The 14,683-nt window shown below is 41.4% G+C and overlaps 1 protein-coding gene across 2 annotated transcripts in view; it reads right to left on the bottom strand.

Annotated features, from left to right (window-relative positions):
- Positions 1-9,715, bottom strand: part of LOC148036562 (uncharacterized) — a 36,475-nt gene extending 26,760 nt beyond the window's left edge. The window contains exons 1-3 of one of the 2 annotated variants that reach the window (XM_087678546.1): positions 9,239-9,715; positions 8,202-8,341; positions 7,798-7,950 (exon numbers count right to left, since the gene is read on the bottom strand). In XM_087678546.1, coding sequence (XP_087534672.1) covers positions 7,798-7,950; positions 8,202-8,341; positions 9,239-9,494 — 549 coding nt within the window. In that variant the 5' untranslated portion in view covers positions 9,495-9,715. The remainder of the gene's footprint in view (positions 1-7,797; positions 7,951-8,201; positions 8,342-9,238) is intronic. The other variant, XM_087678547.1, reaches the window with a different exon arrangement.
- Positions 9,716-14,683: the final 4,968 nt, after the last annotated feature.

Here is a 14,683-nt window from a genome sequence, read left to right as displayed (position 1 = left end):
AGCAGATGCCAATGGGGCAGCCTAGGCTGAGGGCTTTGCAGCCAGTTGAAGTAAATCAGGTTATGACTGACACAGTGCCTCAAAGACCTTTCAGGGGATCTGGAAGAATACAGGCAAAGACAGCCTTGGGGAAATTTAAGAACACAGCAGCAAACTACTCCAATGGGAGCATGCCACTATTGTGGAGGTCAAGGATACTTTGTGGGACCAAACTGTGAACTTTGGGCAAGGCATAGGACTGAGAGAGGAATGCAAGTAGCAAGGAACTGCAATGACGGGAGACCTACAGGAGCATCTCATCTACAGCATCCACCTGCCCCAGTTGCAGCAGTCCTAATAGAGTTACCTGAGCACGATGAGGAATGGCAAGTCCCTGCTGATACAGGAGCTGTTAGTGGTAGGGAAATACAACAAGAAGAGGTTCAAGAAGGTCAGGAGAGGGGGTCAGGTAACTTAAATGCTACAAGTATGCATATTCAGTGTGATTGTTTTAATTGCATTAAAGTTTAGGATTGTCTTGATGAAGCTATGGTATTAGCGGTTACTAGAAGCCAAGCAGGCCGGAAGCTTGATTGGCAGGAACAAGAGGAAGCCAGGAGAAAGGTGACAAAGCAGGTCAAAAGACTGCAGAAAATTGCAGAGAAAGACAGATTTGAAGAGCCTGAGGATCGGGCAGAGTCAGGAACACTGTTTCCTGATGATCAGGATCAGTCTCCTGAAGATAAAGAATCGGGAAAATTTTAGGAGGGAGGTTCACCAGAGCTATTTCAGGCTCTAGCAAAGTGTTCCTTGCAATTAACATTGGAGCACATCTTGGATTTGATCCCAGGGTTCAAGGAGAAGTTACTCCTGATGATCAGGGAAAAGCAGCAGGAGGTTATTGAAAGTACATCAATTCAAGATCAGGTACTTCCTGACTGTCAAGCAGTTATACCAACTCAAAAGGAGGTGGTAGATTATCAAGTGCCTACTATTCAAGTTGAATATCAAGGGAAGAAGTTTGATGATGTCCTATTGGATGGGGATTCTGGAGTTAATATCCTTTCTGAACATACATATTTAGCAACTAAGCAAGAAGAGTTGCTACCAGCCCCATTTCAAGTCAGGATGGCAGACCAGAGGAGGTTACTGTTAGCAGTCATGTTTGTCATGCCTTGTCATTGTCATCTCCTGCCTGTGAGCCTCAGTCTGAGTCAGACGAGGACATTAGGAGCTCTGACATGTCTGTCATGTGTTATGATGGGGGAGGCTAGTCACTCTTGATTAGCTGTCTTAGGATGTGTATTTCTTTTTGGCCTCTTTTAGTGGGCAGCCACTGGCTGTCCGGCCACTTTTTGGTCATTGTTGTGGGGCGCCCATTTTAGGGCATTTTTAGGGTTTGCGCCCATTTTAGGGTTAGGGTTAGGGTTTGTCTTTTGCCTATTTATAGGCAGCCCCCCTCCCCACTTGGTCACTTGTCTTCTTGCAGATTCCGACACTCCTTCTCCCCCGTGGTGGTGCTGCCATCATCATCAGCCTGATCTGGTGCCTTCACTAACGCTGTGGGCTGCGTGCAGGGACTGATCAGTCCATTTTAGTGTATTCAGCATTCATTTCAGTCAGTGCAGATTTCTCTTCCTTATTTTCTGCTTTCTCTCTCTCCCTCCCTCCATGTTCGTATTTCCTCTTCCGCAGCGCACTCTCACAGTTACAGCCTCTGGGAATTCTCAGGAAGCAAGAAATTCAAGTTGTTGGTCTGAAGTTCAGGGTAAGCTTTGTGGTATTGAGAATGTCAGAGATTGGAGATTCTTACAAGATGTTGTTGGGAAGACCGTGGTTTAAGTTGGCTAAATTGAAGCAGGATTGGGGGAATGATTATGTCTGTATACCACGGGGATTGAAAGAGATCAGATTATCAACCATTAATAAGGTAAACTTGAAGAGTTCTTCTCGACCTGTGGTAGCTCAGACTATTAATTTGGCTGATGAAGTGGAAGATGATGAGGAGAAAATGTTTCTTCAAGCAAATCCTTCTGTAGTTCCAGTGTTTGAAATTGATGTGGATAATATTATTCAGAAGTATCAAGATTTTTTAATATCTATGAGCTATAAAGTTCGCGACCATTCAGTGGTTCAATATGCAGGAGGAAACCAGTCAAGACAACAACCTAAAGCATTTCCTGAAAGTCAAGAACAGCCTGATGTTCAGGAGAACTCAGGAAATGAAACTTATAACAGGATTCAGGATCAGGGCAGTAGTTATCCTGAAGAATTTCAGCCAGAGCAACTTGGAAATCAACCTAAGGAGGTGGATAAATGTAGGGACAGTCTTGAAGTACTTGATGAAGAGAGACAAAAAGCAATCATTCAAGCTGAGTTGAGATATGAGCACACCTTGAGAACATCTGCAAGGGTGGTAGAAGATGAGATGCAGAAAGTCAATTTGGATCTTGAAGGGAAGGTTAAACTCATTAAGGTCAGTATTTTTGTGGAACAAGAGTTCAAGCGAAACCTTGTTCAGTTGTGCAAAGAGTTTCAGGATATCTTTGCTTGGGATTACACAAATATGAAGGGTTTTGATCCAGCTATTTGTCAACATAGAATAAATCTTAAAAAATATGCCAAGCCAATTGTTTAGAAAAGATATAGGATGAATCCCAATTATGCCAAGCAGGTCAAGGAAGAAATTGACAAGCTTCTGAGGGTGGGATTCATCAAACCAGTCAATGAGGTCACTTGGTTATCCCCTATAGTGGTGGTACCTAAAAAAAATGAAAAGATTCGGGTTTGTGTGGATTATAGGAAATTGAATGCAGCTACTATTACTGATCCTTTTTCTATTCCTTTTACTGATTCTCTTCTTGATGATGTGGCTGGTCATGAAATGTATAGTTTTCTGGATGGTTTTTCAGGCTACAATCAAATAAGGATGCATCCGGAAGATATGGATAAGACAGCCTTCATTACTGAATGGGGAGCATATGTTAGTACGGTCATGAATTTTGGATTGAAGAATGGGCCTCCTAAGTTTCAGGGAGCTGCTCATAAGACCTTTGGGCCATATTTGACAACTTTTATGAAGGTGTTTATTGATGATTTCTGTGTTTTTGGCAGCACTAAAGATCATCTTCAACATCTTAGGTTATGTTTTGAGAGATGCAAAAAATTTGGTATGTCCTTAAATCCATTCAAATCAGTATTTGCAGCAAAGAGAGGAGTGCTGTTAGGCCATATTCTCTCTGAGGAGGGCATGAGCATAGATCCAAGAAAGATTGCAGTTGTTCAGAAAGCTAAAGCTCCATCCAATGTGCAGGAAGTTATGAGATTTGTCGGGTAAGTGAAGTGGCATAGTAGGTACTTGAGGTATCTATCTCATATATGTGCTCCTCTTACTAATTTAACCAAAAAGGGGATGCAGTTTGTCTGGAGGAAAGATCATGATAAGGCCTTTGGTATTCTCAAGAAAATGCTTGTTGTAGCTCCTATATTGCAGCCTCCTGCATGGGATTTACCTTTCCATATTTTTGTTGATGCTTCTGATCTTGCTGTGGGAGCTGTTTTGATACAAGATAAGGTGCCTGGATGGTATAGACCTATTTACTATGCAAGTCGGAGATTGAGTACTGCTGAAAAGAATTATTCAATAACGGAAAGAGAAGCACTTGGTATGATGTACTCAGTTCAGAAATTTAGACATTACTTGCTTGGGAATCAGGTTATATTTCATGTGGATCATCAGGCACTGTTGTTCCTGATCAATAAACCTCAATTAACAAGCAAACTTGCTAGATGGACGTTGCTATTGCAGGAATTTGATTTCAGGGTTATTCATACTCCTAGGAAAGAGCATGCTGTAGCTGATTATCTTAGCAGATTGGACAATGATGATATGGAAGCAGGAGTTCCTGATCAGCTGTCTGATGCTGAACTTTGAAGTTCAGGCTATAGATCCTGACTCTTATTATGATCAGTTACTGCATTTCTTACAGGAAGGAGTGATGCCTGCACACCTTACAACAGATCAGAGAAGGAGATTAGCTTTGAAGAGTCGGTCCTTTCAAGTTATTCTGAATCTTTTGTACAAAAGAGGAGTTGATAATGTGTTGAGGAGGTGTGTTCCTGAATTTGAGCAACTAGCAGTTCTTCATGAAGCTCATTCCGAACTGTCAGGTCACTTTTCTGGAGAAATTACAGACAGGAAAATACTACAAGCAGGTTTATGGTGGCCTACTCTGTTGAAGGATGCTCATCAATATGCTAAGGAGTGTTTGCAATGCTTGAAGGAAGGTCAACCTCTTGACAGGGATAGAATGCCGGATCATCCTATATTACCACTTGAACCATTTCAAAAATGGGAAATTGATTTTGTTGGACCTATCAAACCAGCAACTAAAGACACAGGTAACAAATATATTTTGATTTGCACAGACTATGCCACAAAGTGGGTGGAAGCACAAGCCCTTAAGGATAATAAAGCAATTAGTGTGGCCAAATTTTTGTATACTAACATTATGACTAGGTTTGGATGTCCTATTGAGCTGGTCAGTGACAGGGGTAAACATTTTTTGAATCAATTATTCGGGACCTGACTGTCAGGCATATGATTCTTCACAAGAAGTCAACTCCATACCATCCTCAGGCTAATGGGCAAGCTGAGAGTTCCAACAAGATCCTACTCCGTATCTTGAAGAAGATCGTTGAAGATAACAGGAAGGATTGGGATGTCAAGTTGGATTCTGCTTTGTGGGCTTTCCGGACTGCATACAAGGTGACAACTGGATTAACACCTTTCAGGTTAGTATATGGATTGGAAGCTGTTGTCCCTATGGAATTTGTGGTTCCCAGTTTAAGAGTTGCTGTTGAACATAAGTTGGATCTGGAACAGTCAGTGCGGCATCGGATGGAACAGCTCCTGAAGTTGGAGGAAGACAGAGTGTTAGCTGCTTATGTGTTAGGAATCACGCAGCAAAGGAGACAGGCTTGGGTAAATCGACATATCCGCAAGAAAATTTTTGAAGAGGGGGATTGGGTAGTTGTTTATAATTCTCGGTTGGGAAAATTTCCCGACAAATTGAAGCTTAGATATGCTGGACCATTTATTATTCATAAAGATATTGGGCAAGGTACATTTCTGCTCAAAAATTTGCAGGGCAATATCCTGAAGCCTGCGGTCAGTGGTTTTCGGCTTAAAAGACTACTGCAACCTTATTATCCACCTGTTAATTTAATTTTTCCTGTTAATGTAAGGAAATCAAATTATGAAGGTTACATGTGTGAAGAGTCACTTGTGCATGATGTTGACATGACATTTGACACACAACAAGTTCACTTACAGAAGACTTGGACTTCACTTTCAAATGGAGAAGGAAGCAAGCATTCTTCATGATTCTCCTTTCTCCATCACCGTGTGCTGTGCGCCCTGTTTGTGCCGTCATGACACATACACGCCGAAGTTCTGCCCGGAAGCTGGTTCTTCCAAAGTGTGCTCGCCAAAAGGAGGAGGACGATGAGTATGAGCTGTCGGAAGATGATCGGCCTGGTCAACACAAGGAGGACACGTCAACACCGATGTCGGTTTCTCAGCTGTCAAGCCCAAGTGTTGTAAGTACATTTGTTGATTCTTCCCTGGTCCTTGACGTGGATGATGCAGTTCATAGCGCTTGGCTGCAGCACATTGGATTATATGCGTTTGCATGTTTACCATGGTCTCGGTGGGTTGCCAATGCTAATGCATCCGCCCAATTGGACATGATGAGGCAAAGTCAAGGCATGATTGCAGGCCGTTTGGAATTGACTGTTGCAGTGGTTGCACGGGTATTTGCATTACCCATGAATGAAAATCCAACTTTGTGAAAATATAGTGATGAGCAGATGTATCAGGCCTTTGGGAAGCCTGCTGGTCCTCGGCATGTTTACATTTTGAAGAGAGTTGATGCTGTCAGAAAATTGCAGCTCCGATGGTTTATTGAGCGTTTCATGTTATTCATCAAAACTGACAGCATAGCAAGAGAGACTTATGGCGTTATTTATTATGCTAAGAATGTGGGTATGTCAAATTGGGCAGGTTTGATGTTTGATAGGCTTATGGCTGAGATTAATATCTCTAAGCCCAAGAAGGTTTTTCAGAAGTCGTGTATGGGATGCTATTTGGCTGCTCTTTATGAGTATGCACAATCCAAATTTCCTGATGTTTTGGAGAATGTCTGACTCGAAGCCATTCTCTTCAGTGGATAATGCAGTGCATGTTGATGATCAACATGTAGAGTCCGATTCTCATCAAAAGGATGCTGACAGTGATAAGGTTTTTGCCGGCCAAGAGCACCAAAAGGCTATATACAGGGACTTGATGCAGGTCGGTTGCTCAGAAAGTTGCCTTGGATTTTGTTCCAAAGGATTCTATCTCTTTGGATGATGCAGCAATTCATGAAAATAAGGGTAATGAAGATTTTCTTAAGCCTGTTGGTTATGGGCATGCTAAAAAGAAACCTAGAATCGGTAAGATTTGGTTGAGAAGCATGCAGGAGCCTCAGGTTCAGCAGCAGACTTTTTCTTAAGACCCTGTGATATCTGCAGCATCTTTGGATGTTAAAGAGCGTGTGGATGTTGTTCAGCCCAGTGTTCCCTTTGTTCCAGATTGCTCTCGAGTGGATGAAATTGCTGTCAGTAGTGTGTCAGATGCTTGGACTCTTATGAAAAAGGTGATGTCATTTTCTGAGCAGGCTAATAAAAATAGTGCTCAAACTGCAGCTAAATGTAAACAGATCAAGTTCCAATTAGATTTTCAGCAGAAGCAGTATGATGCCTTGGTTGAACAGTTGAAGATTAAGCAAGATGAATATGATGCTTTGCAAACAGAGTCTCTTGGCAAAATTGCAGCTTTACAGCAATTAGTGGATAATAGAAAAATGTCAACTGCTTTGTTTGAGAAATGGGCTCAAGAGTTGCAAGATAAGTATATGCATCAGTTGCAAAGTTTTGTTGATATGCATGCTAAATTGCAGGTTGAGCATCAATTGTTGTTGGAGAGGTTTCAACCTCTTAAACATGTTGAAGAGCAAATTTTGAAGAATTTGAAAGTAGATGTGGATGCCTCGATTGTATTGAAGTCTGAATTTTCTCAGATGCAGCAAGCTTTGATTGGTGATGTTAGAAACATTTGACAGCTGGTGATGGGAAAATTTGACACTTTGGTTTCTAGACCTTATAATATGCTTAAAAATGCTTTTGTTCCAGCTGAGTTTGATGCATTAATTCAAGAAAAGGATGCACTGCTTCAGCAAGTTGCAGATTTGCAAGCTGTCAAAGTGGATCTTACTGCTAAGTTGCAGTATGCTTTGGATGAGAAGAGAAAAAGTGATGACTATGTAGCATCTCTTTTGCAGCAGAAGGATTTTAAGTTGGAAGATAAGGATGCTACTTTGCAGCAAGTTGTGTATGAGGTGCTTCTTTTTGCTCATGACATGATGTAATGACCTCTATTAACACTTAGAATCAATTATGCAATTGCACAAGAGGACTATGAGTATCCTAGAGGGGCTCTACTCATGGTTGCTCAATGTGGCTTGTCAAGGGGTGCAAGGCCTCTGGCAGGGCATAATTGTATTCTCTGGGTTATTTCTTACTTTGTATGCTTTCCGTTATATAGCTACATACTTGTGGGTTTGAGTCTTGACTGTCCCAGTCATCCATCGGGCTGTGCCAGGTGTTGAGGCTCGAATTGCACTATATTAATACTTTTTTACCTTAGTACTAGCATATATGTAGAACCAGCATATGGAAAGTGACCTAAGATGTCATATGAAGCATTCAGGTTTTTACCTGACATGCAAGCACCTTCCTGACAGTCACGAGTTTGTGTCTTTTGTATTCTTGCGTGATGAGAACTGATATCTTCTTCAGGACAGCGCCAGATTCTGGTCGTTTATGTCTGGTTCTAATAATGTGTATCTGTGTCCTGAATATTTGCGCTGTCTACTGCAAGTTATTTGATCAGGAGTGAATATAATGATGATAAACTGTGTGATCGTTTTCAGGACAGTGGTTCAGCATTGATGAATATAATATGTAGTTCGTGTTTGTATATTGTTCCTAAATATTAAATGTACGAAATGGCTGTAAATTGTGTCAGGAAGTTCCCTGCAGTGCTAATTTCCTGCATTTTCTGTTATGGTCGTGATGGTCCATAACAACCTTAACAAAGCAAAATTGAGTTATCATGATACCTCAGTCTCAGTTATGGATGTCTCCAATTTGTCAAGAATAGCCAAGTTTGGAACCTTGAGCTTGCTTAGGAGTTCAAGGTTCTCTGTAGTGTTGCAATTTTGAAGGATGTTGAGGTCATCGGTGACAACATAAAAGAGGCCTGCAAGGAAGGCAAGAGATTCAGAACATAAAATTAGCAAAATATTTCTAGAAATTCCCTCTTTAGCATGAAGCAATGGAAATCACATTTTGGGATCTACCAAAGGTCCACTAATCTGAAGGGGATAATGTTCGTATGGCCAAATGCGCACACATGCAAACACATATACATTGAGCACAGGCCCAAAACAGATCCACACTTTGCAGTTCATTCCAGCACTGTAAAACTATGCAGCTAGCTTGTACAATAACCTACAGACACATACAAGGGCAAATCCCAAGCTAAGCTCACACATATCAAGCTATAACAATGAACCCACACTTTCTCAGCTATCTAAAATGCCTTTGATTTGATACTCTGAAAGCATAGACTTGTCTAGCTGTGTGCCTCTATGCAACAATGTTTCTCTAGGAATGTAATCCTTAATTCAAATATTAACCTTGTGTTCATCATACCTTCAAACCTCTGATAATGATGAGAACCAGCACAACCAGATTCTGCATCTATCATGCATAACCACATGCCTAAAGGTATACATGGAGGTCATTTTCTACAGCATGCCAACACATGCTTGGCTAATGCAGGTAGCTTACAATGATGTACCTGCACACGAGCAACACATATGAAAACATGAAATATTCCCTGACAGCAGATGTGGACCACAGAGCAAAAAGGCTACTTGAGGAGTGGACCAGCACATACATGATCATCAGCGCAGGCAAGGCGATCCAGCTACCTTACAACAGTGTGCTCTAGTATGCACGGTGTCCACATGGGCAATGATGCAGCCACACATAGGTAGCATAAAATCTGTTCTGTCCCCACAAGCACACTGTGCGACGAAGGGGCAAGACCCAAAACAATTCTTCAAATAGAGAAAGGCAAGACGAAAGAAACCTGAAGCTTCTCGCACGGGGCCCACAGGAGCATCTCTGATGAGGCGGCATAAGCTCTGGTAGGCATTGGAAATGCAGCCCAGCTGAGGCGTACACGAGTCCTTGACGGAGAGGATGTCGAGAACTGCGACAAGGGGCAGGTGCAGGTAGCAGAGGAGCAGATCCACGAAGGCCTTATCAGCTTCCACGTATAGGACCTTGCGGCTGACCTTGTTTGCAACCAGTCGGACACGGACTGCGCTGCTTGCTGGTGCCATGAATGATGAGACCTTCAGCAGTTACTTGCTCCAGGAAGCGGCCTAGTGAAGGACTCTTAGAAGCCTGCTCATAGCTGTGCTGCAGGTGCTTCATGACAGACTCCGGGCAGCTTCGTAGCTTCTTAACTCTGTGAGAGAGAGCGTGAGAGGAAGCGCGAGATGTACGCCTCAACAAGAGTCCCATCCTACACGGCTCTAAACATGCACGAGAAGCGCATAATAGTCTCATCATAGGGGCATAACATGGGGTCTATCAATTTGCGCCGCCTTTGCCACCATTCTTAGAAATGTGGCTTAGGCCCGGTTCACACAATGGCGGACGGATGCACGCTTTTTTTGCACTTTGTGTGAATATATCTAACAGCCGGCAACAAATATCACAAGTTCTTACTTGGATTGTTTGTTTATGTGGCTTGATAGTGCCCGCATGATCTTGGCAGGAGTTCAAATCTCACGGCTCCTTTTTATTCCAAAAAGGTAATGGGCCTTGTCTGATACATTACGGTCGGACATGTATATCTTCATGCGGAAATCATCTTGACAAATCCCTTTTCAACACGTCAGCATCTTGAGCCTGCACTTATGTGGCCGTTCGCACTGTCTGAACCAGGCCTTAGACTCGTTACACACCAAGTTACGGACAGCTAATCCCTACCTAAAATATGGGCATGCACTTTTTGAAACCGGACGCGGACATGGGCACTGTATCTTTACATATCAAATGGACACAGTTTGTAAAAAAATAAAAAATATTAAACTTATAAAATGTTTAATTAGTTGCAAATGCAAAAAGTGCACCCTTGTCCGCCACTTCACAAAGTGGGCAGGGGAGACTTCCTGTCCAAAAGTGGGCAGGGGTTCACCTGCTTAGTAGGCAAGTAATAGGTTATATCCTCTCCAGTGTGTAAGGGATTGCCAACACCCAACCCTTAAATATGTGTTTTGATTAGTTAAAGCTTATAAAATGGGTGTTCCTCATTTGGTGTGTAACCAGCCTTAGATTAAGTTTTGTGTTTAAATATATATTTTAATACAATCTATCTATTTATGTCTAAACATGGGACTATGTCTATTTGGGCCCTAGGTATTCACAATTACTCGATTAGCTCGAGTATTGTATAACATTTTCTCATTCATATACACTTTATGGGCTCGCAACCCAAGCATGGAGTTGGATGGGGGAATAAGCAAAAGGTGGGGGCATATTCAATGTCACATGCTTGGTGTCTAACAACCTATGGACATTTGAGCCCACCTACTCTACAATTTTACACTAAGGCTAGATACACATCAAATGGGTGATGTTTTAGATATTTCAAATGGGCAAAAGGTAAGGGCATATTCAATGTCATGTGCTTAGTGTTAGCAGATATGTCATGGTTGAGTTTGTGCATATGAATCAGTAGGCTAGGGCACCAATATATTTGTCATATGATTTAGGCATTTTATTTTGCCATTTTCTATGTTATACTAGCATATTTCAGTCAGTCAGCCAGCATCAACATTTAATGCTAGTTGACTTGTCATATTATGTGGCAGTTTTCTTGCCAATGTCAGTGCCTTTACAGCTAGTGACTCACATTGTTCTGTATTGTCTTATGTCTTGGTATATGGATTCCATTTCCCGAGCATTTATCTGAGTTCTCTTCTTTTGCAATGTTCTTTTGTTCTCTCTTTCCTTTCTCTTCTATCTTGTGTTCAGTAATCTATTTCAACATAAGTAGACACTTTCATTACTACATCCACTTCTAACATGGCATCAGACTATAGGATATTTGCTCTTGCTGATGTTTTTTGTTGATTACATGTCTTCCCCTTCCATTTGTTGATCAGGCGACCTAATGCTAATTGCATACAACCTATCTGTGGTCCACAATCGCCTGCATTTTATCTATAGGACCCTACATTTTCAACATGTGATAACTATTTGCCCTGTAATAGTCAGTTGGCTGCATTTATTGCTCAAATCAGCCCGGGTTTTGGTTTATTACCCTAAATACTCGCTGGATAACTATGTCTACATATTGTTTTTGTGGTTTCAAGTATTTTCTAGATGTGTTTTCACTCTCCTACAGTAGTTGCCCTTCTATTTTGATCAAACTTTGGTTTCTACTACGTGTGAACTCTCATTATATGCAGTCTTCACTGTTGATTTGGTTGTATTCTCTCTCTATATACCTTCTATCCTCTATCATCTCTTCCTATCCTCTCCAGATGGCTTCTTTGTGCACTTCTACTGATGATAAGTTACATGGCCCTTACTATCTAACTTGGAGTGCTATCATGAAAGCTTGGTTTGTGTAGAAGCGATTATGGTACATTATTTGTGGAGCTATTCTACATCCTTAGCACTCTTTTCCAATCCCAAAAAAATTTGATAAGGACAACCGTGAGGAAGCTATGCTTACATGGGATAGGATGATGTGCGTGCGTGTTCTACTCTTCTTCTATGTATTTCTAAAGAAGTTCTACTAACAATTACCTCCTACAAGACACCTCTTGAAGTATGGGCAAAGCTTCAATTGTTGTGTGACACACCTCCACCATGCGTGCAGTGACACTTTATGGACAGCTCCAACAAGTGAAGTTCGATTTGAAGTATGAGCAAAGCTTCAACTATTGTACAAGACACCTTCCACCATGCGTGCAATGAAACTTTATGGACGGCTCCAAGAAATGAAGTTCGAATTGAAGGACACTATTCCATCATTTTTGCTCCATATTACATAGGTACCTTCCAAATGCACGTATTGTAGGGATGATACTCTACAAGCTCTCCTTGGAGTTTGATGGAGTGGCCAATGCTTTGAGGATGCAGACATCATCAACCCCTATGAGTTTTACCCATATGTCCTCGATGTTGCTTGAGCATGAGGCATCTTTGCGTCTATAGGGTAGGCTTCCATCTCATTATGGAGGTTATGGTGAGGGTCTTACATCTTCAAAGAGGGGTGACAGGAAGAAGAAGTCAAAGGCCTAGTGCTATCACTATGAACGAGTTAGTGGCTTCTAGGAAGAAGAGGGAGCAGGATGTGGACGCCTCTATCGGGTCATCCTCCTCCTCAGACTTTGATACAGATCCTCTACCCAAGGCAAAGGCCAAGGTGCAGAAGGGATTCTCGTCTTCAAATTGAGGGAACAGCTTGGCAACCCCTCCCTTTACCGCTTTCTAGGATAGGTGTTGTGGTCATTCCTCATGACTCTCCAATGCTAGAGAGGGAGTGTGAGATGGTGGTAAGGTGGGCTAGGTGTGCCTAATTTATACTTCTATACATGTGCACATGTTCTGGAGAGGGATTTCCCTAACGCATCTTGGCAAGTACAAACACTGAAGCTAGGATTAACATCCAGGTTCATGATGGGCTAATACGTGATAGAGAGTGCAATTGGCTCCTAGTTTGTTGCCCACATGAGGGGACGCTTCGGCATAGGGGAATCCATGGTCACATATGTTCAAAGGCATTTTTGGCAGGATAGTCTTGTATGCTATTGTGAGACATTGTTGATAGACAACAAGAGTTGCTATGATTATTCTTTTTTTCAAGAGCTGGTATGATCAACATCGACATTAGGTTTTCTTAGAGGCACCTTAGTGGTGGCTTGCACACCCACTACTTGGGTATCCATGGTTCTTTCTACTCTAGTGGACATTGTTGTGTGTACTATGATAGGCCATTATCATTGTATATTGTATTGTATCAAATCACCCATGATCTGAGAGAGGGTATTCGTAAATATGTTAGTTCATGGTTGAGTCAACGCATGTAATTCAATGGGCTAGGGCACTAAGATATTTGTCAGATGATCTCGGCTTTTTATTTTGCCATTTTCTATGTTGCACTAGCACATTTCAGCTAATCAACCAACGTTAAAATGCTAGCCGACTTGTCATATTATGTGGTAGTTTTCTTGCCTATATCAGTCGATCTCTCCTCCTCCATAGGCATTCATCTATCATCATCACTTTAGGTTCTTGATGGAGAGGAGCCAATGCTAGTGCCTTCATATTTAGTGACTCACATCAGCTCTATATTGTCTCATGTCTTGGTATATGGATTCCATTTCTTGAGTATTCATCTAATTTCTCTTCTTTTGCAATGTTCTTCCCTTCTCTCTTTCCTTTCTCTTCTGTCTTGTGTTCAACATGTCTATGCTTCCATTACTGCATCCACTTTTGTCACTTGGTGTGTAACAAGCTATGGACATTTGAGTCCACTTGCTCTACAATTTTACACTAACGCTAGGTACACATTGAATGGGCATTGTTTTCAATAGCCTCTTTAGGTACCTCACCTAGGTGACTGAACTTGCTCTACCATAAATCACGCACCTAGAAGCATGCTTCGAGATACATCACAATGTATGTATTTAGAGAGGCTCGAGCATAATGCAAAGTATTGCAAAAAATGTTGAGGGACCTACTTTTTTGAATTTGTTGGAAACAAACTGGAATTTACTATGGGGTATTGTTGGTTGGGACGAACAATATGTAGTCATGGAAAAGCTTCTCAAGTTTTTAATACCATTGATTATGCATGGTATCGTGAAACAAAGTAGTGTTATTTTAGATAGGGCCCACTCATTGACCAAAGCATTTGTTTTGGGACTCCATTTATTTTTCACAAAAGCTCCTAAATATGATGGAGAGATGGTTATGTTTTGTGCCATATTTTATCTTCTTTGGTTTTCTATATTACATTTCTGATATGTTTCGTGTTTGCTTTCCATTATTTGCAACGTGCAAGCATTCTCTCTTGTGTTGTGTTGTGAGTTACCTACAAAACCAACCAAAGCTACTAGTTAGTGAGGAGTAAGAAGTATCAACAGGTTACAAGTATTCAAGAACCACCTCAGTTGTTATGCCCTTTACACCATGTGGATAATACCTAGTTTGAAGCAAGACAAGACATAATTATTGTGGTACACAGCGGTTGCCTTTTGTCTCTTAAAATGTATTGATCTTATTGCCTATGCAAATAAACATGTAGTATGGAAGTTGCCATAGCTTGTGAGAAAAACCTTTCACATGGGTGTACATTTATTAAACTCTATAAAGTTCTTAAGATTTCATGGGATTGGTGGTTTTTTAAGCTTTTAGTTATATTTATTGGGTAGAATAAAGGTAGAAGATGGATAAAGAATTGCTATGAGAGTTGATTGAGTAGGTTGATGGGTTAGAGTAGTGGATT

Source organism: Lygodium microphyllum, chromosome 5, assembly GCF_053477565.2.
Source record: "Lygodium microphyllum isolate KBCC chromosome 5, Lygodium_microphyllum_v1.1.10, whole genome shotgun sequence".
Lineage (NCBI taxonomy): Eukaryota > Viridiplantae > Streptophyta > Polypodiopsida > Schizaeales > Lygodiaceae > Lygodium > Lygodium microphyllum.
Note: the sequence above shows the minus strand (reverse complement) of the source record. Positions and strands in the feature narration are given on the sequence as shown.